This window comes from Peromyscus leucopus, chromosome 4 (assembly GCF_004664715.2).
Source record: "Peromyscus leucopus breed LL Stock chromosome 4, UCI_PerLeu_2.1, whole genome shotgun sequence".
Taxonomy (NCBI): Eukaryota; Metazoa; Chordata; class Mammalia; order Rodentia; family Cricetidae; genus Peromyscus; species Peromyscus leucopus.
The window spans coordinates 120,606,564-120,628,786 of NC_051066.1; the positions used below are offsets into that span (position 1 = coordinate 120,606,564).

The window sequence follows — 22,223 nt, forward strand, 5'->3', positions numbered from 1 at the left end:
CTGGCCTGGAACTCACAGAGATCTCCTGCATCTGCCTCCTGAGTGCTGAGATTAAAGGCATGCACTATACCTGGCTGTGATAAGTGTTTTATGTTTGAATTACTTCATTTGATCCTCTTAGTCACCCTATAAGGTAGTTCTGTTATCCTGGTTTCACAGAGAAGAAACTAAGGCAGCTGGAAGGTGATGGAGCCAGGACTTGAAGCCAGGCAGACCCCAGCCCTTTCTCTGGGCTGCAGTGCTCTGTCTCCATTTGACAGCCAGGCATCCGTGAGAGTTTAGTGGAGTGTACTCGCTGTGCTGGGGTCACATGGGAGTGCCAGTAGCTTTTGACTTACCTGTTTCAGGAAGAAGACTTCCACGTGGTGGAGCACAGTGGCCGGCTGCCTCAGTGTGGGGAGTCCCGTGTACTTCCGTTCAGGCGCTCAGGAGTTTGGAGAGCCTGGGTGGTGGAAACTTGTTCATAACAGGCCCCCAACAATGAGACCCGAGGGAGAGAAGCTGTCTGCCTCCACTTTGAAAGTGAAAGGTAAGGTGTGAGAACCGCCCAGGACCCAGGCTGGAAACTCACCCAGCCTTTCTGCTGCATCTGGAGCTGTAAGGCTGGACAGTTTCAGTCACAGGGGCGGGAAGGTGTGTGTGTGGTTGCTGTATGTAAACACTATAAAAATTATCATTTTAATAACTAATCAAGTTACTAGTTTTATCATTTCCTTTGGTGACTCTCCCCCTGCACCTTCATTTTTTCTATCTGCCTGTCTTCACATGGTCTCTGTGGCCAAAGCTGCCCTGAAACTCACTCTGTAGCACACATTGTGGTGATATATTGTGTTCCCCCCCCCCATATATTGTGCATCCTAATAAACATATCAGAGGTATGGGATCAGAGGGCATAACAGCCACTAGATAGACATAGAGGCCAGAAAATGGTGGTACACAGGCCTTTAATCCTATCACTTAGGAGGCAGAGATCTGTCTGGATCTCTGTAAGTTCAAAGCCACACTGGAAACAGCCAGGCATAGTGACTCATGCCTTTAATCCCAGGAAGTAAGGCATAAAGGTATATAAGGTGTGAAAACCAGGAACTAGGCTGGTTAAGCTTTTAGGCTTTGGGCAGCACAGTTTTGTTTTTATTTGTAAGACCTGTTAAGATTCATGCTATACACATTGGCCTCAGTCCTCCTTCCTCTGCCTCTCAAGTTTCGGGGTTACAGGCATAAACCACTCCACCGAATAGAAGATTGTGATGAGCCAGGACCCTCCCTGACTTCAGCAGCAGGCACTTCCAGTGTTCCTCTGGTCCTCTCGCCCACCCTTCCACCATCTATATACCCTTGATCATTTAGAACCAGATCTCAAGGGTCAGCATGTTATCCATGAATATTTCAGTATGTGCCTTTTGTGTCTCTAAAGATAAGCTTTTTGTCTTTCTCTTGTAGTGGGTAGCTGTTCCAGCTCTGACCTTCTTTTGTTTTGTTTGAGACAAGGTTTCTCTGTGTAACAGCACTAGCTGTCCTGGAACTCACTCTGTAGACCAGGCTGGCCTTCAACTCACAGAGATCCACCTGCCTCTGTGTTGTACAAATCCTAAATGGTCTTGTAATAAGAACCTGGGCCAGGCGGTGGTGGTGCACGCCTTTAATCTCAGCACTCAGGAGGCAGCAGAGCCTGGTCTATAGAGCGAGATCCAGGACAGGCACCAAATTAATTAATTAATTAATTAAAAAGAAAGGGGGAAAAGCCCGGAGCCAGATATTGGGGTAAATGCTAAAAGATCAGAGGAAACAATCCACAGCCACTTCTCACCTCGCCGACTCCTCAGCTGATCCTGTCTTCATGAATCCTCAGCTGAAAGGGGCTCTAGTTCCTGTCTCCTCTCGCCTTATCTGCTTTTCTCTGCCCAGCCATCACTGCCTATCTCAACCTTCCTAGTGCTGGGATTAAAGGCATGTGTGCTTCCCAAATAACTGGGGTTAAAGGTGTGTGCCACCACTGCCTGGCTCTGTTTCTCTCCTAGAATGGATCAATCTCATACAGCCCAGTGTGGTCTTGAACTCAAAGAGATTCAGACAGATCTCTGCCTTCCAAGTGCTAAGGATTAAAGGTGTGTGCCACTACTGCCTGGCCTCTATGTTTAATCTGGTGGCTGGCTCTGTCCTTTGATCTTCAGGCAAATTTTATTAGAGTACAACAAAATATCACCACACCTCTGCCTCTCAAGTGCTGGGATAAAGTGGTGTGCCACCACTGCCCAGCCAAAAACCTTGTTAAAGCTTATAAGTTAAAAATAACTGGTGGGGCTGGGGATTTAGCTCAGTGGCAGAGCGCTTGCCTAACAAGCACAAGGCCCTGGGTTCAGTCCTCAGCTCTGAAAAAAATAAAATAAACAAACTAGTGTATGCCTTTAATCCCAGTACTCCAGACAAAGAGACAGGTAGATCTCAGTGAGTTCGAGGCCAGTCTGTTCTACATAGTTCCAAGACAGCCAGGGCTACCTAGTGAGATCCAAAACACACACACACACACACACACACCCTGGGTATTGTAGGTTTGTTTTTTTTTACTCTTTTTTTACACTACTCAGCTCCCAAATAAATACATAGAGACTTACTCATACTTAAGAACGCCCGACCTTAGCTGGCTTGTTTCTAGCCAGCTTTTCTAATTTAAATTATTCTTTTTCTCTTTAACTATGTTTTGCTTCTGGGCTTTTTTGTTTGTTTGTTTGTTTTTTGGTTTTTCGAGACAGGATTTCTCTGTATAGCTTTGCGCCTTTCCTGGAACTCACTTGGTAGCCCAGGCTGGCCTCGAACTCACAGAGATCCACCTGACTCTGCCTCCCAAGTGCTGGGATTAAAGGCGTGCACCACCACCACCACCACCACCACCACCACCCAGTGCTTCTGGGCTTTTTAAGCTTTCTTTATTCTATGTATCTTTCTTTCTTTCTTTCTTGCTCCGTAGCTGACTGTGTGGCTGACCCATGTCCTCCTCTTTCCTCTTCTCCTTTCTTCTCTTAAGCCTAGATGTCTCCTCCTATTTATTCTCTCTGCCTGGCAGCCCTGCCTGTTTTTCTCTCCTGCCTAGCTATTGGTGGTTCAGCTCTTTATTAGACCAATCAGGTGTTTTAGACAGGCACAGTAACACAGCTTCACAGAGTTAAGCAAATGCAACATAAAAGAATGCAACACATCTTTCCATTATTAAACAAATACTCCACAGCATAAATGAATGCAACACATCTTTAACTAATATTCCACAACAGTGAATAGGGGGTGTCAAATAGCATTGAAGAATGTACAGTCTCCTACAATCTCTTGCCTAGAGTTTCTTTTCCCAGAGTAACCACTATTACCTCTTGTGAATGCTGTTAGAGATTATCTCTAGATTTGAGCATATTCTCTCTCTCTCTCTCTCTCTCTCTCTCTCCTCTCTCTTTCTTTCTCTCTCTCTCACACACACACACAGACACACACACAAAGCATAACTAAGTATAATAGCACACATTTGTAATCCAGCACTAGAGAGGCTTGAGGAATAATGATTATGATTTCCAGGCCAATCTGAGCTACAGTAAGACTCTGTCTCAAAATCAAATGAATACAAAGCAGAAACATACAATAATATTAATCCTTCACATTTCCCCTTAAAATGCATGGAGCATCTTTCAGTTGTAGTGCATGTAGTTCTACCCTGTTTTAATTTCCTTGACTGCATTATGTGACCATTTTATGGTAACATCAAAACACTCCCCTGTTGTCTTAGTCAGGGTTACTCTTACTGTGATGAAACACTCTCACCAAAAACAACTTGGGGAGGAAAGGGTTAATTCAGTTTGCACTCTGCAGCATTGTTCATCATCAAATGAAGTCAGGGCAGGAACTCAACCAAGGCAGGAACTGATGCAGAGACCATGGAGGGAGGAATGCTGCTTCCTGACTTGTTCTGCATGGCTTGCTCAGCCTGCTTTCTTATGGAACCCAGGACCACCAGCGTAGGAGTGGCTCCACTCACACTGGGCTGGGCCTTCCCACATCAATTAGTAACTAAGAAAATGTGCTACAGGCCCCCCTATAGCCTGATCTTATTGAGCCTCCCTTCTCTCTATTGACTCTAGCTTGTGTCAAGTTGTCATAAAACTAGCCAGCACAACTGTCATGGACGTTTTGGTTGTTTCTTCCTTTGTTGTTATTGTGTGGTTGGTTGGTTTGAGACAGGGTTTCTGGTAGCCAAGGCTGGTCTTGAACTTCTGATCCTCCTGCCTCCAGTTCTGGGATTACAGTTGTGCCACCATGCCTGAAGTTTTATTTTTAATTCTTATTTTTAAAATAAATTTGTGTGCGTAGGGAGGAAGGCATGCCACATATACCTGTGGAGGTCAGAGGGTGACGTGGGGGAGTCTCTTATGGAGCTCCGGTGGTCAGGGCCAGCAGTTGCCTGGGCTCTTTGAGGCAGAGTCTGCTGCTAGGTACTCAACTATAGCCCCAATACCCCAGGCAGTCTCATGTAGCCTGCGCTGGCCTTGAATTCTGACCCTCCTGCCTCTACCGCCTAAGTACTGCGATTATAGGCGTGAAGCCATAGAGTCAGCTTTTGCCCTTTTTTGTTGTTAGTATTTTAAACAGTGCTACAACTTGTCAAATTTTTGCATATGTACATATTATGATAAGTTACTGAGAATAGTGTAAAGGGCATATTTAGGTAAAAATGTCAGTGGTAATGCTTAAGTTATCGTCCACAATGTAAAATTTATGTTCTACAAAAAAAGTCAGGAAGGCACATCATATTCTTGGTTATCATTCTGAAATCTTACCAATTCCAGTATGTGAAAGATAGAATTGATAGTGATAATTTGTTTAAATTTGCATTGTAGCTTTTCTTTAAGAAGGTTCTGTGGGCAGTGGTGGCGCACGCCTTTAATCCCAGCACTCAGGAGGCAGAGCCAGGCAGATCTCTGTGAGTTCGAGGCCAGCTTGATCTACAGAGTGAGATCCAGGACAGGCACCAAAACTACACCGAGAGAAACCCGTCTTAAAAAACCAAAGAAAACAAAACAAAAACAAAAACAAAAACAGAAAGTTCATGCTATATAGGTTGGCATTAACTCCCTATTACCTCTGGCTGGCTTTGAACTTCTACTTCTCATCCTTCTACTAATGGGATTACAGGTATGAACCATCACACCCAGCCAAAACTTTTTTTTTTGATAGGTAAGGTTTTTTTGGTTGGGGTATTCATTGAACATTTCTGTTTATTGACATGGTGCCAATAGTAAATTATGAAAGAAATAGTTAACATTTTAAAAAAAGAAAAAAAAAAAAAGAATAGTTAAGGGGATGGAGAGGTGGTTCTGCCATTAGGAGCACTTGAAGCTTTTGTTGAAGGCTTGAGTTCAGTTCCTGGTACCCACATCAAGGTGGCTCTGAACCTCCTGGATCTAGCTCCCCGGAATCTGGTACCTTCTCTCACCTGTACATAAATGCCTAGAAACACATACATGGACATAGAAATAAAATATATTTTTAAAAAGAACTGTTAACATAGAAATTAGATATTTCTTCTTTTCTGGCAGCCTCAAAACCAACGCTGGATCCCATCATCACTGTCGAGGGACTCAGAAAACGGGCGAGCCGGAACCCTGTGGAGTCGGCCATGGAATTGAAAGAGAAGCGGTCCCGAACCCAGGAAGCAAAAGACATCAGAAGAGCGCAGAAGGAAGCAGCTGGCCTGCTTGACAGGAGCACCTCTTCTACCCCTGTCAAGTTCATAAGCCGAGCCCGGAGGCCAGATATGGTTCTGGAGAAAGGAGAGGTGATTGACTTCTCGTCCCTGAGCTCCTCAGACCGCACCCCCCTCACAAGCCCATCTCCTTCCCCTTCTCTGGATTTCTCTGCCCCGGGGACACCGGCCTCGCATTCGGCCACCCCAAGCTTGCTTTCTGAAGCAGACCTCATCCCAGATGTGATGCCACCCCAAGCCTTGTTTCATGGTAAGACTTGGCTGCTGTTTTCCTCCTTGGGGTGAGTCTGTGCTCTGCCTTTCTGTGTCTTGACAACGGTACTTTCTCCTGCACAGATGACGATGAGCTGGAAGGAGATGGAGTTATAGACCCAGGGATGGAGTACATCCCACCCCCGGCTGGGTCAGCAGCTTCTGGGCTGCTTGGGAGCAGAAAGAAAGTCAGAGCTCCGGAACAGATAAAACAGGAGGTGGACAGCGAGGAGGAGAAGCCAGACAGGATGGATGGAGATAGTGAAGACACAGATTCAAACACTTCTTTGCACACTAGGGCTCGAGAAAAGAGGAAGCCACCCCTGGAAAAGGACGTGAAGCCCAAGGGGCCCAGGTATACACCTGTGAGCATCTATGAAGAGAAGCTGTTGCTCAAGAGGCTGGAGGCATGCCCCAGTGCTGTGGCCATGACTCCAGAAGCCCGGAGGCTAAAGCGGAAACTGATCATCAGGCAAGCGAAGAGGGATCGGGGTTTGCCACTTTTTGACTTGGATGAGGTTGTGAATGCTGCACTTCTGTTAGTCGATGGGATTTATGGAGCCAAAGATGGAGGAGCTTCCCGGCTTCCAGCTGGACAAGCTACATACCGGACCACCTGCCAGGACTTCAGGATCCTTGACCGGTACCAGGTGATGTGGGCTGGAGGAGGGAGTGAGGCAGGCAGCACCTGACAGTGATACTGTTGCTGTGCATTTGATATCATGAGTAATTTGGGGGGTGGGGGGAAGCATTGTAAAACTTGCTGGGCTTCCTGTTCCAAAATTGCTCATCATTTAATGCCCCTTCATATACCTGAGTTTCTTTCTCACTCAGCATCCAAGGAATAGCCTAGACATTTCTTGCCTCTCTCTTGAGGGTAGCTATATGTGGTCTGTTTCATGGTTTTGATTGACAGATTGAGGACATGTAATATCTTAGACCCTGCTGAGCTGGAGCTGTGGGTGTGTAAACATCTGTGTGCTTAGGGTTCAACATGAAGAACTATATAGTCAGCATTACTCACAGGGTGAGGTCCACGAGTGCTTTGACAACATCTAATTCCACTTAGGACTGCTAGGCTCCCCCACCATCAGTAGTGATCTAGTTTTGCTGGAACTTCACCCTCATCTGCTTTAACTTTTACCAATCCGATGGCTGTGGAGTGTAATCTCATCTCATATTTACATCTCTTTGATTATAGGTGAGGTTGAACATTTTGAGTTTCCTATTTGTTTCTCTGTGAATTGCTTATTGAGAGTCTCTGACATTTTTCTCTTGTCCTCTCTGGACTCCCTTGGAAATCTTTGTCACATGTCTGATTGTCAGTGATATGCCAGGCCCTAGGCCTCTTTCTCTGGGTGTGCTTGGTGCTTGGTGTGGGGCCTTTTGATTTGATTATTTCCTTTCTAGAGTACTCCCTGTTTCCTGTCCTGTTTCCCGTGTTCTGTCTTTTATGAATTCCTTAGTGTTTTGAATTGCATACCTTTTGTGTAAGTACTGTAGGCTCTGCAGGCCACACGGCCTGGCTTGTAATGAGACCCATCTGTGATGGAAGCAGCTGCAGTAGTAAATGACTCCAGCTGTGCCCCAGTGAGGTCATCTACTAAGATGGGCAAGGGCTGGGCTTGGCCTGAGGGTACCTATCACTAAGACTGTGTTCTTATGTGTCCTAACTTAAGATGTGTTTTTCTGGCTTGGTGGTGGCACACATCCCAGCACTCGGGAGGCAGAGACAGACGCAGACGGATCTCTGTGAGTTCAAAGCCAGCCTGGTCTACAAAGGGAGTTCCGGTCCAGCCAGAGCTACACACAGAGAAAGACTGCCTCAAAAACAAAAGATGTATTTTTCTGTCTTGTTAAATGTTATTGATAGCCCCTCCCTCAAAGTGCCTTTCCTTGCTCTCCTCTTTCCTCTTGTGTTGCTTTTTTAAATGATGATAGACTGGTTTTTCTTTATTTCTCCCTGTATTAATTTCTTACTCTACTTTTTTCTCTAACAGTTCTTTACAACATGGTCCTTTTTTTGGGGGGGGAGGGTGGAGTGGTTTTCGAGACAAGGGTTTCTCAGCATAGTTTTGGTGGCTGTCTTGGATCTCACTCTGTAGATCAGGCTGGCCTCGAACTCACAGAGATCCGCCTGGCTCTGCCTTCCAAGTGTTGGAATCAAAGGCGTGCGCCACCACGGCCCGGCTAACATGGTCTCTTTTAACATTTATTTATTGTGTGCATGTGCATGCCACACCACATATGTGAAGGTCAGAAGACAGCTTGTTCTCTTTCACCATGTGGGTTTTTAGGTTTGGACTCAGGTCTCCAGCTTGGTGGAAGTGCTTTTACCTAATGAGCCATCTCACCATCCCTAAGTATGGTCTTTTTCAGATGTGTCTTGGAAGCCTGTATGCCCAGAATATCTTTATTATAATAATTCCTAAAGTTGTCCTTCTGTTTTCTCCTTTGGCACTGTGAAGTCACTCCCAAAAGCCCCATTTTCTTTTGTTTTGAGATAAGGTCTCACTGCGTAGCACTGGCTGACCTGGAACTCAGAGATCTGCCTGCCTTTGCCTTCCAGGTGCTGGAATTGAAGGTAATGAGCCACCATGCCTTGCTGTGAGAACCCCATTTTCAATGTTATTTTTTCTTTGTGGCCTCCCTTCTTTTAAAAATGCCCCCCTTCTTCTGGAAGCTTTCAGGTTTTCTGTTTCTGAGGTCAGTGTATTTCCAGTGCTTTTTCTGCCTTTTGTTACCAGACAATTCTGCTCTTGGGCTAGCAGGTGTTATGTAAGCTTTTCCTGGGGAGAAACAAACTGTCCTACCTAGGCCACCAACAATAGACCAAAACAACAGTTCCTCTAAGTCTGGGTACTAAAAGCAGTTTAATGAGGGTCACTGTTATAGCACGAATCTTAACAGTTCTTATTCATAAAAACAAACCTGGAGCCAGATTTTGGGGTGAATGCTGGGAGATTAGAAAAGCAGAACAAGCCACAGCCACCTCAGCTGATCCTGTTTCCTCAGACTGGAAGCCTCTGTGTCCTTATCTAAATGGATCTCAGCTGAACTGCTGCTCAAAGCCTAAAAGCTTAACCAGCCTAGTTCCTGGTTTTCACGCCTTATATACCTTTCTGCTTTCTGCCCTTACTTCCTGGGATTATAGACGTGTGTCACCATGCCTGGCTGTTTCCGGTGTGGCTTTAAACTCACAGAGATCTGGATGGATCTCTGCCTCCCAAGTGATAGGATTAAAGGCGTGTGTGCCACCATTTTCTGGCCTTTATATCTAGTGGCTGTTCTGTTCTCTGACCCCAGATAAGTTTATTAGGGTGCACAATATTTTGGGGAACACAATACCACCACACACACTGTCTTGGTTTCTTTACTTATTGCTGTGAGAAAATGGGTTTCTTTTGACTCACGTTCCAAGTACAGAGTCCATCTTTGGAGGGAAGTTAGAGCAGCAAGAGCTGCTCAGATGGAATCCATTACCAGGAGCAGAGCAGTGAGTCCATGCTGCTCGACTCCCTTGTCTATATCTCAGCCAGGTGACAGCCCACCCACTGTGGGCAGGTCTTCCCACTCAGTTACTGCCATCCAGACAACCCTCAGCAGGTATTCCTGGGGGCCAATCCTAGGTGTGCCGGGATCAGCCTAGATCAGCAGTTCTCAACCTGTGGTTTCCAACACCCCTTTCACAGGGGTCACCTTAGACCACTGGAAACACAGATACGCACATTCTGATTCATAGCAGTAGCAAAATTACAGTTCTAAAGTAGTAACAAAAATTTCCTGGCTGGGGCTCACCACAACATGAGGAACTGTATTAAAGGGTCGCAGCATTAGGAAGGTTAAGAACTGGCCTAGATTGAGTCTAGTTGACAGTTTACACTAAACAGTACAGCTACTTGCAGAAATGTAAAGGATTACTTCTAGGAACATGGGCAGCTGATGGCAGCTATACCATTGGAGGGGGAAATCTCTTCATAACTGTTCATAAATCTTGGGGAGAGACGTGACCTCACAAGCACCTTGTATTAACCCTTTGCTATCTGTAAATCCTTGGGGGAGGGGCGTAGCCTGGGAATCCCTCTCCCACTCTCCATGGACAGTTAAGGAGCCCACTCTTGCTCAGGTCTCCTTCAGGTAACCACAGCTGCTGATGGCCGTGGCATGCCTAGAGGATGGCATTCCACAACAGAGGTGTCTGATATGCTGTGTGGTATTTATCTCATCTGGTGTTATCTGAGCTTCTTCGATCTGTGGTTTAGTGTCTGACATTAGAGTTGTAACTGCTTCCCATGTTTTCTGTTCCCCTTTCCTTCTGTGTTCTCCTTGTCATACCTTTTAGTGTTCCCCACAATTCTTGGGTTTCCTGTTCCATTGATTTTTAGTCTGTCTGTCTTTGCTTTTTGGTTTGGGAAGGTTTTGTTGACAGATGCTTAGAGACTCTCTTCTAAGCTCTGTGCAGGTTATTGGTTAGTCCACTGTCAGAGCCATTCGTGATTTCCTGTTTTGGTCTCTAAGCATTAATTTAGTTTTTCGGGTTAAACTGCCATCTGCTCTTGCATGTGTGCCCCTCAGAGCATGTAACGTAACGACTGCAACGTTAAGTGGCTTTCCCAGGAATCTCAGTATCCCTGCACTGATGCTCTCCTGGAGCTTGTTCTGCCCCTTCACAGGGGCCTAGGGGCCTGGGTTAGCGGCACTCCCTTAGCCTTTAGTAGAGTAAGATGCCTCTTACTGGCCTGCCACTTCCCATTCTGCTTTCCAGAGTCAGACAGGCTCTCCTCTCAGGAAGCCCTGCTGCTCTGTGATGCCTCTGCTGTTCCTCCTGGGCTGTGGATGCTCAGTTCTGATTCTAGTGGTTCCTCTCCTCTATCTCAGGAGTATTCCAGCAGACGGTTTGCCTGGCAGACTTGGTCGGCAGTCACCCACCCAGAGTAGCCACTGAGGGTGTAACCAAGCCTTTCTGGCCCTCTGCTGCAGAGCCCCGCCCTCTGTTCTCGCTTTGTTATTAGCTCTAGCCACTTTTTCCTTCCTAGGCTTTTCCTCAGCCTGTGTTGCTGTTTGTGACCTCTCCCAGGCTGGGTTTGGGAAGAGACCCAACTCACCTAAAGGATAACATTTAATGCTGTCCATGCCTTACTTGACTTTGAAACCATTTTTCCTCATCACTTTGTGATTCGGTAAATGTAATTAAGTATGTGCTAGACACTACTCTAGCTGGGCATACTACGGTAAATTGCTGCTAAGTGGTTTCTGCCCTCCAGAGATGACATCCTCAAACAGTGAAATGATCGTGTTAGCTCACTGGGCCCAGATCTCCTGATTCAGGATGTACTCGAAAGAGAACTGGACTAGAAAGCCAGACACAGGCCCTGAGGCATGAGAAAGACTGATAGATGTCATGGGAACATCATGACACAGGAGTATGGTCCTGGGAGGTGAGACACAGTATAATAGGGTCAGGTCCTGTAGGTTCACCGAAAGGCACTGGTGAGGACCTTAAAATATATTCTGAACATACAGTGGGAATACACATAGGAATTATGAACCAGAGGGGTGAGTTGATGTTTGCTTTTTAAATAGGGTTTCACTGTGTAGCCCTGGCTGGCCTGGATCTCACTTTGTAGACCAGGCTAGCCTTGAGCTCACAGAGATCTGCCTGTCTCTGTCCCCAAGTGCTAGGATTAAAGGCATGTACCACCATGCCCGCTTTGTTTATTTTGAAAAGAAATACCTGGCCTGTTATATGTATGGTGTGGGGCAAGAGTGGGCCATTAGGAGGCAGTGGTGGTTGTCCAGACTTGGTGGAGGGTGTTTCGGAGGAGAGTGGAAGCTGCGGAGGTAGGGGAACTATGACATCCACAGGGCTCATCCTGAGACTGTTAAGAAGGGGAGATTATTTTGTGGACTGGTGGGTCTACAAATTAGTTGACACTGCATTGAAAGTCACCCCAAACTTAATGACTTGCCATAAGAACGCTAAGTATTTCTTGGACTTTTGCGCCTGACTGGACTTAGCTGAATGGTTCTTTTACCTTGTGAGCTGACTGCTGGGTCACTGGGATCGTGTCTGTGGCTGCATTCACTGGGGAGCTGGTTGGACGGGATCTCCTGAGACACTGCTCTTCTTCCAGGCTCTGGCTCCAGGGCCCGGTCGGAGCCATATGGCAGCCATGCATCGAGGTGGAAGAAGCTGCCAGTTGTCTTAAGATTTGGGCTTGAAGTTCCATCTGTTACTTCTGCCAGTCTGATAGGTCAAAGTTCTTTACAACTTTGTTAGGGGTTCAGGGTTCAAGGGTAGACTCTACCTTCTGGTAGGAGGAGCCATTATACCTGCAAGGGTGGGAGGACTTGCTAGTGGCCATGTTTGGAAACTGTGAGCCACAGCTTTGAAGATTACTTTGAAATTCACTTGAAGCCTTGGAAAAATTTCAAAGCTGGCTTTTGAGGAGTTTGGTGTCCAGGCTGGAAAAGTCTGAAGGCAAATTAAAAAGGAAGAAACCTTGCTCTTTCAACAAGTTCTTTCCTAGGCTAAGAGCAAACTGGCTCTGACAGACAACTGGTTGCTGCCCTTCATCTTGGCACTCCCTTTGCAAAGGTCTTTTAATCTTTGTTGGAGCTCTTGGCTGTTACAACCCTAATTGCCATGTTCTGTTGCTACATGACCTAGGGCTCCAGGTTAGCAGCCCCCACTGAAGAACACCTTACCTAATCAGTGTGGCCAGCACAGAGCAAGTATGTAAAACCAACTGGTTCTGCCTCAACACACTAAGGCCATGCCTTTGCCTAGTCTCTGCTAGGGCCTCCTTACTGTGGTGACAGGTTTTAGGGCTGATAATCAATATAACTCCTGTGTTTGCCATATTTACTTAGTGAAAAGGGGACACAGTAAAAAAAAAAAAAAGTTCATTAGCCCTGACGGCCCTTCGGATGAAAATGTGGTTGTATAATAAATAGTCAGTAGCCCACCCCTGTTAGTTGTTTTGAATTTAGTTTTGGGCAAAGACGTGTGAAGTTTATGTCAGAACTTCAGCTTTCCAAATAGGTAGTACAAAAAAGACCTCCTCCTGACACACAGAAAGATCATTAGACATGGAAGGTAACCATTTTTGAGTGGTTTTATTTTTATATAAACTGTTTCTTTGCCACAGACTGCCTTACCAACCAGGAAAGGATTCAGGCACCAAACCACCAGATTTTTGTATCGTTTGGTGGGATCAGAAGATATGGCTGTGGACCAAAGTATTGTCAGCCCTTATACTTCTCGGATCTTGAAGCCTTATATCAGGTATCCATGATGTCAAGACTGGCGGGAGGGTTGATGCTGGTGGTTTCTGTACCCAGTGTGTAGGGGTAAATATGTCCTGACATGGAGCAGGTTCAGGCAAGGACAGACAAGGCGGTCCTTTGAAGGAGGTATAAAAAGGGAGACTGAGTTAACTTTGATTTCTTGGTTGTCGTCATCATCATCATCATTTTTGGTCTTTTGAGACAGGGTCTCTCTACATAGCCTTGGCTGCCCTAGAACTCACTATGTAGACCAGGCTGGCCTTGAACTCACAGATAGCCACCTGCCTCTGCCTCCCTAATGCTGGGGTTAAAAGCATGTGCCACTACAACTGGCTTTTGTTACTCTATCAAAATTATGTATATTTAATAGTCTGTGAACTGAAAAGTAAGAAAGGAAAGCAGTCTCAATTGAGCCAGTATCTGGACTGAACATTGGGACAGTTTCTGTTTTCCGTCTTTGTGTGTGTGTGTGTGTGTGTGTGCGCGCGCGCGCGCGCGTGCACTCATCTGTGGAGTGCTGTGGTTGACTTTGGATATTTTTCATTATTACTCTGAACCTTTTTTAATAAATTTAGTTAATTAATTTTGAAGCAGGGTCTCACTGTATCCTTGGCTGGCCTGGAACTCACTCTGTAGACCAGGCTATCCTTGAACTCAGAGATCCCCCTGCCTCTGCCCCTTGAGTGCTGTGGTTAAACACGAGTGCTGTCACACCTGGACCGCACTTTATATTTTGAGACAGCGTCTCTCAGTCTCTCTAGAGTTGACTGTTTCAGCCGAGGCCAGCTGGCTTGCAAGCCCCAGGGATCTACCATGTCCGCTCCTCGCACTGGCATGCACTGTCACACCCACTTCTACATGGCCATGAGGGGCTCAGGTCCTCACGCTTGCATAGCAAGCACTTTACCCACTCAGCCGTCTTCTTAGCCCCATTCTGTCTTCCTGTTGGACAGTTTCTAATGCATGTTGTCTGGGCAGTGCTTGGAAGCCAGGCTTCCTGGAGAGGCCATGCTTGCTCTGAACTCCGCCATCACCCTGACCCCTCACTTACTACTTGGTTCCTGGGCAAACCTGTGGAAAGGCCATTGCAGGCCTGCTGCAGCCTTTCCCTCATAATCTCCAGCTGCCAGTGGAGTTGGGCAGTCCCTCCTCTGGCCTCTGCTCATGCTGGTGAAGCACCCCTGTGTCGGGCGCTTCAGGGCATATCTAAGTGCTGTTTCTGGTTCTCACTCCCCTTCTGCAGCCCCGGGTGAGGACCAGAGGGGTCTGGCTTGATGCTTGTTCAGAGTGAATTTAGAAAGCATTCAAACTGCAAACTAGCCAGTTAGCATACAAAGCAGTACGACTTAGTATGGTTTTGCAAGCAGTTCAAAGTAGCTTTGAGTCAGATAGCTAGCAGTAATGAGTGTTTTTCTTGACTTGAATTTGTTTATTTTCCGTGGTGCTGGAGGCGTGATTATGAGACAAAGCCACCCAAACTACAGCTCCTGTCACAGATTCGTTCCCACCTGCACAGGAGTGACCCTCACTGGACACCTGAGCCTGAGGCACCTCTCGATTACTGCTATGTCCGACCAAATCACATCCCAACGATCAACTCCATGTGTCAGGAGTTTTTCTGGCCTGGTATGTTTCTACTCCCAACCCAGGCAGATTGGTTTTTCTGTATCACCTGGATGCCTTTCTAAATAGCGTCTGCCATCTGACCCTAAGCTCTTGATTCCATTTAGTCTGTCTTTACTAACAGAAGTATTAAAGCATAAATGCCTTTCGCTTTCCTAAGATCAAGAAGCCAGCAATTAAGTAATCAACAGTGTTTTTGTTTGTTTTTCTTCCCTGTTTGTCTCTGCTTCCAGAATAAACGATTCATCCTGTTTTGCTTCTGCCTATGTTTAGATACCAGGTAATGTTTCTCCAAGATACACAGACTCATAGCTGGGCATGTGGACACTTTTGGTTTTTCCTAATAGTTCTTCATGTTTTGTTGTTTAGCTATTTCTTAGAGAGTGTTAGGACACCCAGAAGATGTTTGTAAGAAGCCAAATGCCCCCTGACTTCAGGAGTCAGGGTAAACAAGGGTGACTTGTCGTTTCATCAGCCAAGACCTAGGCCATCATTGCTAAGTACAAGCATACTCTCGGTGGGCCTGCTGTGAAACCTACTGATGTCACAGATTTCATCAGGGTTAGAGCCCTGCCCTGCTTATGGTCTGACAGTGTGGTTCCATCTCTTCTAGGGTGCTACTCGCCTAAGAGTCACATTCTAGAAATATTGGCTCCTTCTGCCCTGATGTTAGGTATTTGCCACACATTATGCACACCATCTATAATTATTTTTAAAAGATTTATTTATTATATATACAGTGTTCTGTCTACATATATGCCTGCAGGTCAGAAGAGGGTGCCAGATCTCATTACAGATGGATGTGAGCCACCATGTGGTTGCTGGGAATTGAACTCAGGACCTCTGGAAGAACAGCCAATGTTCTTAACCACTGAGCCATCTCTCCAGCTGCCTAAAATTTTTATTTTATTGTGAAAGCTTTCATAGAAAGGTTGTCAATGGTGTGTGAGTGGGATAAAGAAAATATTAGCAGGCTCATGAGATGGCACAGCTGGTAGAAGTGCTTGCCTGTAAACCTGCCTCCTGAATTCCATCCTCAGATTCTACAGGGAAGGAGAGAACAGACTTCCCACAGTTGTCCTTGGACCTCCACACACATACCATGGCACATGTGCATTGCACTCATACATACACGCACACACACAAGAACAACAATAATAATAACAACAAAATTTGAAGAAAAAGGAGAGAAAATGATATTGGCACTTTCAGGGACCTCTGTCAGGGCTCAGTATGTACCTTGTCTTAATACATTGCAAGAAATGAGGCATTTTAAAATGTGCCAAATCACACACATGGTAGACGAGGCTGAGTCAAAGCCAGGTGTGTCCATTCTGAACCTGGAGTACTCTCTGCTACCCAACCTGTCCTGTCTCTGCTTTTAACATATGTACTTAGGAAAGACTATGTTAATTTTGATATTTTCTAAAATGCATTTTTCTGATCTGAATGTGTGGTATCTATGGTAATGTCTTTGCTTCCAATTTGGGGAATGTTTTTTAGCATGCAGGTGTAACAATAAGTACAGGCTGAAGAGCTTGTTTTCATTAGCTCCAAAAGGCACATGGCCTGAGTGTTTGGCTGGTTCTTTTCTTTAGGCATTGACCTCTCTGAGTGTCTGCAGTATCCAGACTTCAGTGTTGTAGTCCTTTATAAAAAAGTCATTGTTGCCTTTGGCTTCATGGTTCCGGACGTGAAGTACAACGAAGCTTACATTTCGTTTCTGCTTGTCCATCCTGAATGGAGAAGAGCGGGGATTGCCACATTCATGATCTATCATCTGATTCAGGTAAGTTCTCTCTGCTCATGATTTACCTAAATTAGGTGATTTACCTTTCAGGGCTTCCCTGAAAGACTTGGAGGAAGCACGAGGCTGAGCTGGCTTGTCCAGCGTGGCTCAAGCAAAAAGGAAGCCATTGTCACCAATCATGAGACTATGGAAACTCATGGATTAAACCTCCAGCCCCTAAAATAAGATTCTATTCTTGGCTTTAGAGAAGCCCCTAGGTGAACATGTATCATAAATAAAACAGCAATACCACATGTAAAACTGTAAAGCACATGCAGTTCTGTGTTGATACTGTTCTGCTCTTAGAATTAGTCTCACATGACTGTGAGGGTGTATTATCTGTTTATAAACATTTATCACACTTGAATCAATGAGCAGTACAATCAGAATGAATGAATGAATGCAATGATTTTTTCCTCCCACAAGCAAAAGATTGTTTTGTTTTGCTTTTTAGGCAAGTTGTTGATACTAAACCCTGGTTGACATGGGATTTACTGTGTCACTGTCTTAGTCAGTGTTCTGCTGTGAAGAGACACCATGATCATAGCAACTCTTATAAAGGAAAGCATTTTATTGGGGCATGCTTATAGTTTGAGAAGTTTAGTCCATTATCCTCATGGTGGGAGCATGATGGCACACAGGCAGACTTCTGGATCTGATGTATCTGGCAGGAATAGAGAGCCACTGGGCCTGGCTTGGGCTTTTGAAACCTCAAAACCCACCCCTAGTGACACGCTTCCTCCAACAAGGCCACACCTCTTAATTCTTTCAAATAGTGTTATACCCTGGTGACTAAGCAGTCAAATCTCAGAGCCTCTGGGAGCCATTCTTAATTCAAACCACCGCAGTCACCCAGGCTAGTCTTGAACTCATGGCAGTTTTCCAAGAGCTCCAATTATAGACCTGAGCTACTGCACCCAACAAGGATTTTTTGTTTGTTTGTTTGTTTTAAGGCAGGATCTCACTATGTAGCATTGGCTAGGCTTGAACTCACAGAGATCTTCCTGCCTCTGCTTCCTATGTGCTGGGCCTTAAGGCATGTGCTACCACTTCTGGTCCAGCAATGATGTTTTTTTTATAAAACAATAAACATTTTTATTGCATGAGCTAATAAGTATAGGTAACTTACTTGTCTCTTTGAACCTTTAGCTTCCTGAGGTACAATGCCACCAAGCAAGAATGTTTTTGTTTCTCAAGAATTCTTCTGGTAAATTCTATTTAGAAACTATTTGGTATAGAAGATGATGCATACTGAGAGGTAGTGGCACACACCTTTAATGCCAGCACTCGGAGGCAGAGGCGGGTGGATCTCTGGAGGCCAAACCTGGTCTACACAGAGAAATCCTGTCTCAAAAACAACAACAAAGATTATGCAATAATGATTTGGGCAAAATTCTTCGTTTTATTTGAGATAAGGTTTCTCTTGTATAGCATAGGCTGGACTGGAACTTGAGATCTTCTTGCCTCAAGAGAGGATGGAAATGATAGTGTTTTTCTAATGCTTAACCAAGCATCTCTTTCCAATGTTTTTTTTTTCCCCCTCCCGGAGCTGAGGACCGAACCCAGGGCATTGTGCTTGCTAGGCAAATGCTCTACCACTGAGCTAAATCCCCAACCCCTCTCTTTCCAATGTTAATGAAGTTCACTTACTGATTCCTAGATGTGGGTAGGAATCTTAGAAGCATCTTTCTAGAAATCACTTTTAAGGCAGAGACGGTAAGACATTGCCTAGTGTTCACACATGCTGCCTTGTGTTGATCCACATCCTTTCTCTGCTTGATGCTCCCTCAGGATGCATTTCCACTATATTCATCTTTCTCTCGCAGAGTGCCTGTGCCGTTCTCTGGCTCTCTTGTTACTCTCGGCTGGAGTAGGGTGGGGTAATAGCTCGGAAGGCATCCTTGGGTTGTCATGGAGGCGGGTCCTTGTGGACTGTTTGCTCAGCTCTTCTGTACGTGTGGGCACTTTGTATCCCGGTCAGACTGTAAGCCCAGGACCCAAACCTGGGCTCAGTTATAGTACCTGGTGATGGCCATGGTTAGATGTCTGTATGGACTAGCTAAAACCACTGCCATCACCCTATAGAATTGCTCTATGTGCTCACACATGCTGTTGTCCTTGGGATAATAATCATATTCTCTTGTCTCAGAAGTGTTTGGAGGCACAGTGAAAAATTAAATAGACCAAGAAGGAAACTGTTGGTTGTCTTACACTGTGTCCTTGAACTCATTCATTTTAAGGATTGTTAACTGCAGCATTTTCATACCTTCCTCATTAAACAGTTCATACCTGTGTGGCCTGGAGTATATCATTCTGTGTGGCTGATTAAAGAATCTAAAAACATGCCTTTATATTCATAGAACCTTCTCTGCTCTTTTTCTCTAAATACCGAAACCTCAATTCTGGGAAGTTAATTATGTCAGATTTAAAGAGACCTAAGGACTTAGGTGTACAAGATCTTCAGGCTTTATAATTAAGATTTTGTATTTAGAAGTTATGTATGTAATTTAGTATGTTTTCTAGCATTTCTAGGAAAGGAATTAGTACAATTGTGGAGATGGTGTAACTGTCATCTCTATGGAAAACAGAATTTCTCGTTCTCTAGTTCTTCAAGGTTGTCATCTTGTTGGTACTGGTGTGTCTGATATTTAAACTTAATTGAATTACAAATACAGTAATATGGAGGCTGGTGAGATGACTCAGTGAGTCAAAGCACTTGCTCCTGAACCTGATGGTCTCAGTGTAACACTGGGGATCCACAGGGGGAAGTAAAGAACTGACTCCCAGTGGTCCTCTTACCTCCAGTTTGTGCAGTATGGCATGCACAAGTCCCCACACACACACACACACACACACACACACACACACACACACATCACCCCTGACACACGATAATACATAAGTAAAATGTAACTAAAATAATAAACAGGGCTGGAGAGATGACTTAGCTGTAAGAGCATTTACTGTTTTTGCAGAAGACCTAGCTTTGGTTCCCAGCACCCACATGGCAGCTCATAACCATCTGTAACCTCAGTTCCAGGGGATTAACACTTCTTCTGACCTGAAGTCCCCTGCACACATGTGGTACATAGACATTCATTCAGACATACAGTAAAATAAAGTAAATAGTATAAATTAACAAATATATGTAATATAACAAAATATATTCTGTGGACTTTTGCTTCAGGGTAGAAACAAATCCCCCACCCCACCCCTGCCCCCAGCACATGAATCCTTTAGTCTTGGAGACACACAGCTCAGTGGCAAAGTGCTCCTGGATTTCCAGCTGTTGCTAGGTGCTGCCGTGCCTCAGCCCCAGTCCCTAATACCCCACGTGTTTCCTTCTGAAGGTTGTCTTCACTCGTTCATTCTCTCCCCATCCTGTGGCTTCACCTCGTGTTTCTCTACTCTTTGGCAGACGTGCATGGGCAAGGATGTGACTCTTCACGTCTCGGCAAGCAACCCTGCCATGCTGCTATATCAGAAGTTTGGCTTCAAGACTGAGGAGTACGTTCTGGATTTTTATGATAAGTATTACCCCCTGGAGAGTACAGAGTGTAAACACGCATTCTTCCTGAGGCTCCGACGCTGAGGTGAACCAGTTCTGCCCAGAGAACGTGGGTACCGTCAGAGAATGGGCCTTCAGGAGCTGTGAGGCAGTGGTCCTGCCGCGGGCCTGCTCTCCTGGTGGTGATAGCCTCCGTGTGGCCCAGTTGGGTGAGTGAAGCCATGTGCAGTGGTACAAGTAGGCAGCCCTTCCATCCAGAAACCCTCCAGCCCATCCTGGAGTGGCCTTGCAGCGGCATCCTGGACTCCACTGTTAACCAAAACCAAGCGACTCTGCCATCCTCTTCCCACACAGTAATGAGTGAGCACAAGAGAGCTGCCGAACGGAAGCCTGTGAGGAAGGGCCTGCTTACCCTGTGTTAGAGCTCAAGAAACGTGGAAGGTGTTCAAGGTCTGCAGTGCCCACGTGGCCTTCTGCTGTCCTGAGATGAGAGATTATAAGGTGCCAGGAATGATTCCAGCCCTGTTCCTGGCCTGTGGTGTGCTGTCATTGAGTCTCAGAAGACTCATGGGGCACTGAAGTCCTTTTGTCTCTTGCTGATTCTGGTCCAGTCAGGAGGAATAAATTCATTGTTTATCTCCATGCTGCTTTACCTGATCTACCTGCTAGCATCTCCTTGCAGGGACACTGACCTGGTATAAGGAGTTCATTCTTGGCCTGGCCTGGGAAAATTGCTTGAGAGGAACAGTTGAGCCTGATACATTAGATGCCCTCCCTGGCCCTTCTCATGCCCACAACAGTTGCACCTCAGGAGTGGAGTCATGGAGTGGTGCAGGCAGAACGCATGCCCTGCAGCAGGAGGAAGCTGCTTCCTATGTTGCAAATGTTGGAGATGGACTGCAGGTGTCTTTGGACCCATAAGTGCATTTCTAAAAGTATCAGATATTCTCAAATAAAAACCTTACGTGTAACAACTCGCAGCCAGGGCTTCAGCTCAGTCATTTGCACTCAACTTGTCTTTAATTAGGATCAGTGGCTGTTTTCTTCCTTTGTGGGCTTTGGGTTGGGTTGAAAATCCAGAGAGAGCTGAATGCTTTATAGAACACTGCCATGCACATTTAAAACTTTACCATGTGGAACACTATTTACATCCTCTGCCCATGGGCTCTGCCTGTAGCTTGAATCCCTGTGTTGAGGACAGCGTTTCTCTGTTACCTGGAGCAACAGTTGAGACTCTTTGAGGATTTAGAGCAACACCATCTAGCATCTTCCTATTTTCTTCTTCCTTCCTCCCAAGCACTTTTTACCTTTTAAAGGTTTTTGGTGATAATGGGTCATAAGCCCTATCTTAGTTACTTTTCTATTGCCCTGATAAGACACTATGACCAAAGCAACTTATCGAGGAGTTTATTTGGGGCCTGCAGTTCCAAAGGTTTAGAATCCATGACCATCATGGTAAAGGAACATGGCAGCAGGCATGCAGGCAGTCCTGGCACTGGAACAGAAGCTGAGAGCTCACATCCTGAGACACAAGCATGAAGCAGAGAGAAAGCTAACTGGGATGGTGTGGGCTTTTGACATCTCTTAAAGCCTACTCATAGTAGCACACCTCCTCCAACAAGCCCACACCCCCTAATCCTTCCTAAAGAGTTCCACCAACTGGGGACCAAGTATTCAAGCATAGAGCCTATGAGGGCCACTCATTCAAACAACCATAAGCCCCATGAAGTAAAATTGAGGAAGTGACATTTGCCAAACCTGGGGCCAGCTTGCAACTGTCTTAGGTAAATGTCAAGCACCAGTGTGGTAGAGTGGCTGGGGGCTGGGGGTGGGGGACTGTCTCCAACTTCCTGGTGCTGAGGAAGGCCATGATTGCTTTAATTCTACTCTACATCTGCTTTTAAGGGCTTCACCTTTCTCTTTTATACAGTGCAGCTTTATCTTTCCCTATTTTACATATTTTTAAAGATTATTTTATATATATGAGTGTTAAAAGTAAGTGCTAAGTATCCTGTGGTTAC

At 45.5% G+C, this 22,223-nt stretch overlaps 1 protein-coding gene across 1 annotated transcript in view; it reads left to right on the top strand.

The window, feature by feature from the left end:
* Nucleotides 1-21,182, top strand: part of Kat14 (lysine acetyltransferase 14) — a 45,871-nt gene extending 24,689 nt beyond the window's left edge. Inside the window, exons 5-11 of the mRNA XM_028893249.2 lie at nucleotides 348-529; nucleotides 5,574-5,990; nucleotides 6,077-6,642; nucleotides 13,144-13,280; nucleotides 14,733-14,908; nucleotides 16,504-16,694; nucleotides 20,113-21,182. Coding sequence (XP_028749082.1) covers nucleotides 348-529; nucleotides 5,574-5,990; nucleotides 6,077-6,642; nucleotides 13,144-13,280; nucleotides 14,733-14,908; nucleotides 16,504-16,694; nucleotides 20,113-20,286 — 1,843 coding nt within the window. The 3' untranslated portion in view covers nucleotides 20,287-21,182. The remainder of the gene's footprint in view (nucleotides 1-347; nucleotides 530-5,573; nucleotides 5,991-6,076; nucleotides 6,643-13,143; nucleotides 13,281-14,732; nucleotides 14,909-16,503; nucleotides 16,695-20,112) is intronic.
* Nucleotides 21,183-22,223: the final 1,041 nt, after the last annotated feature.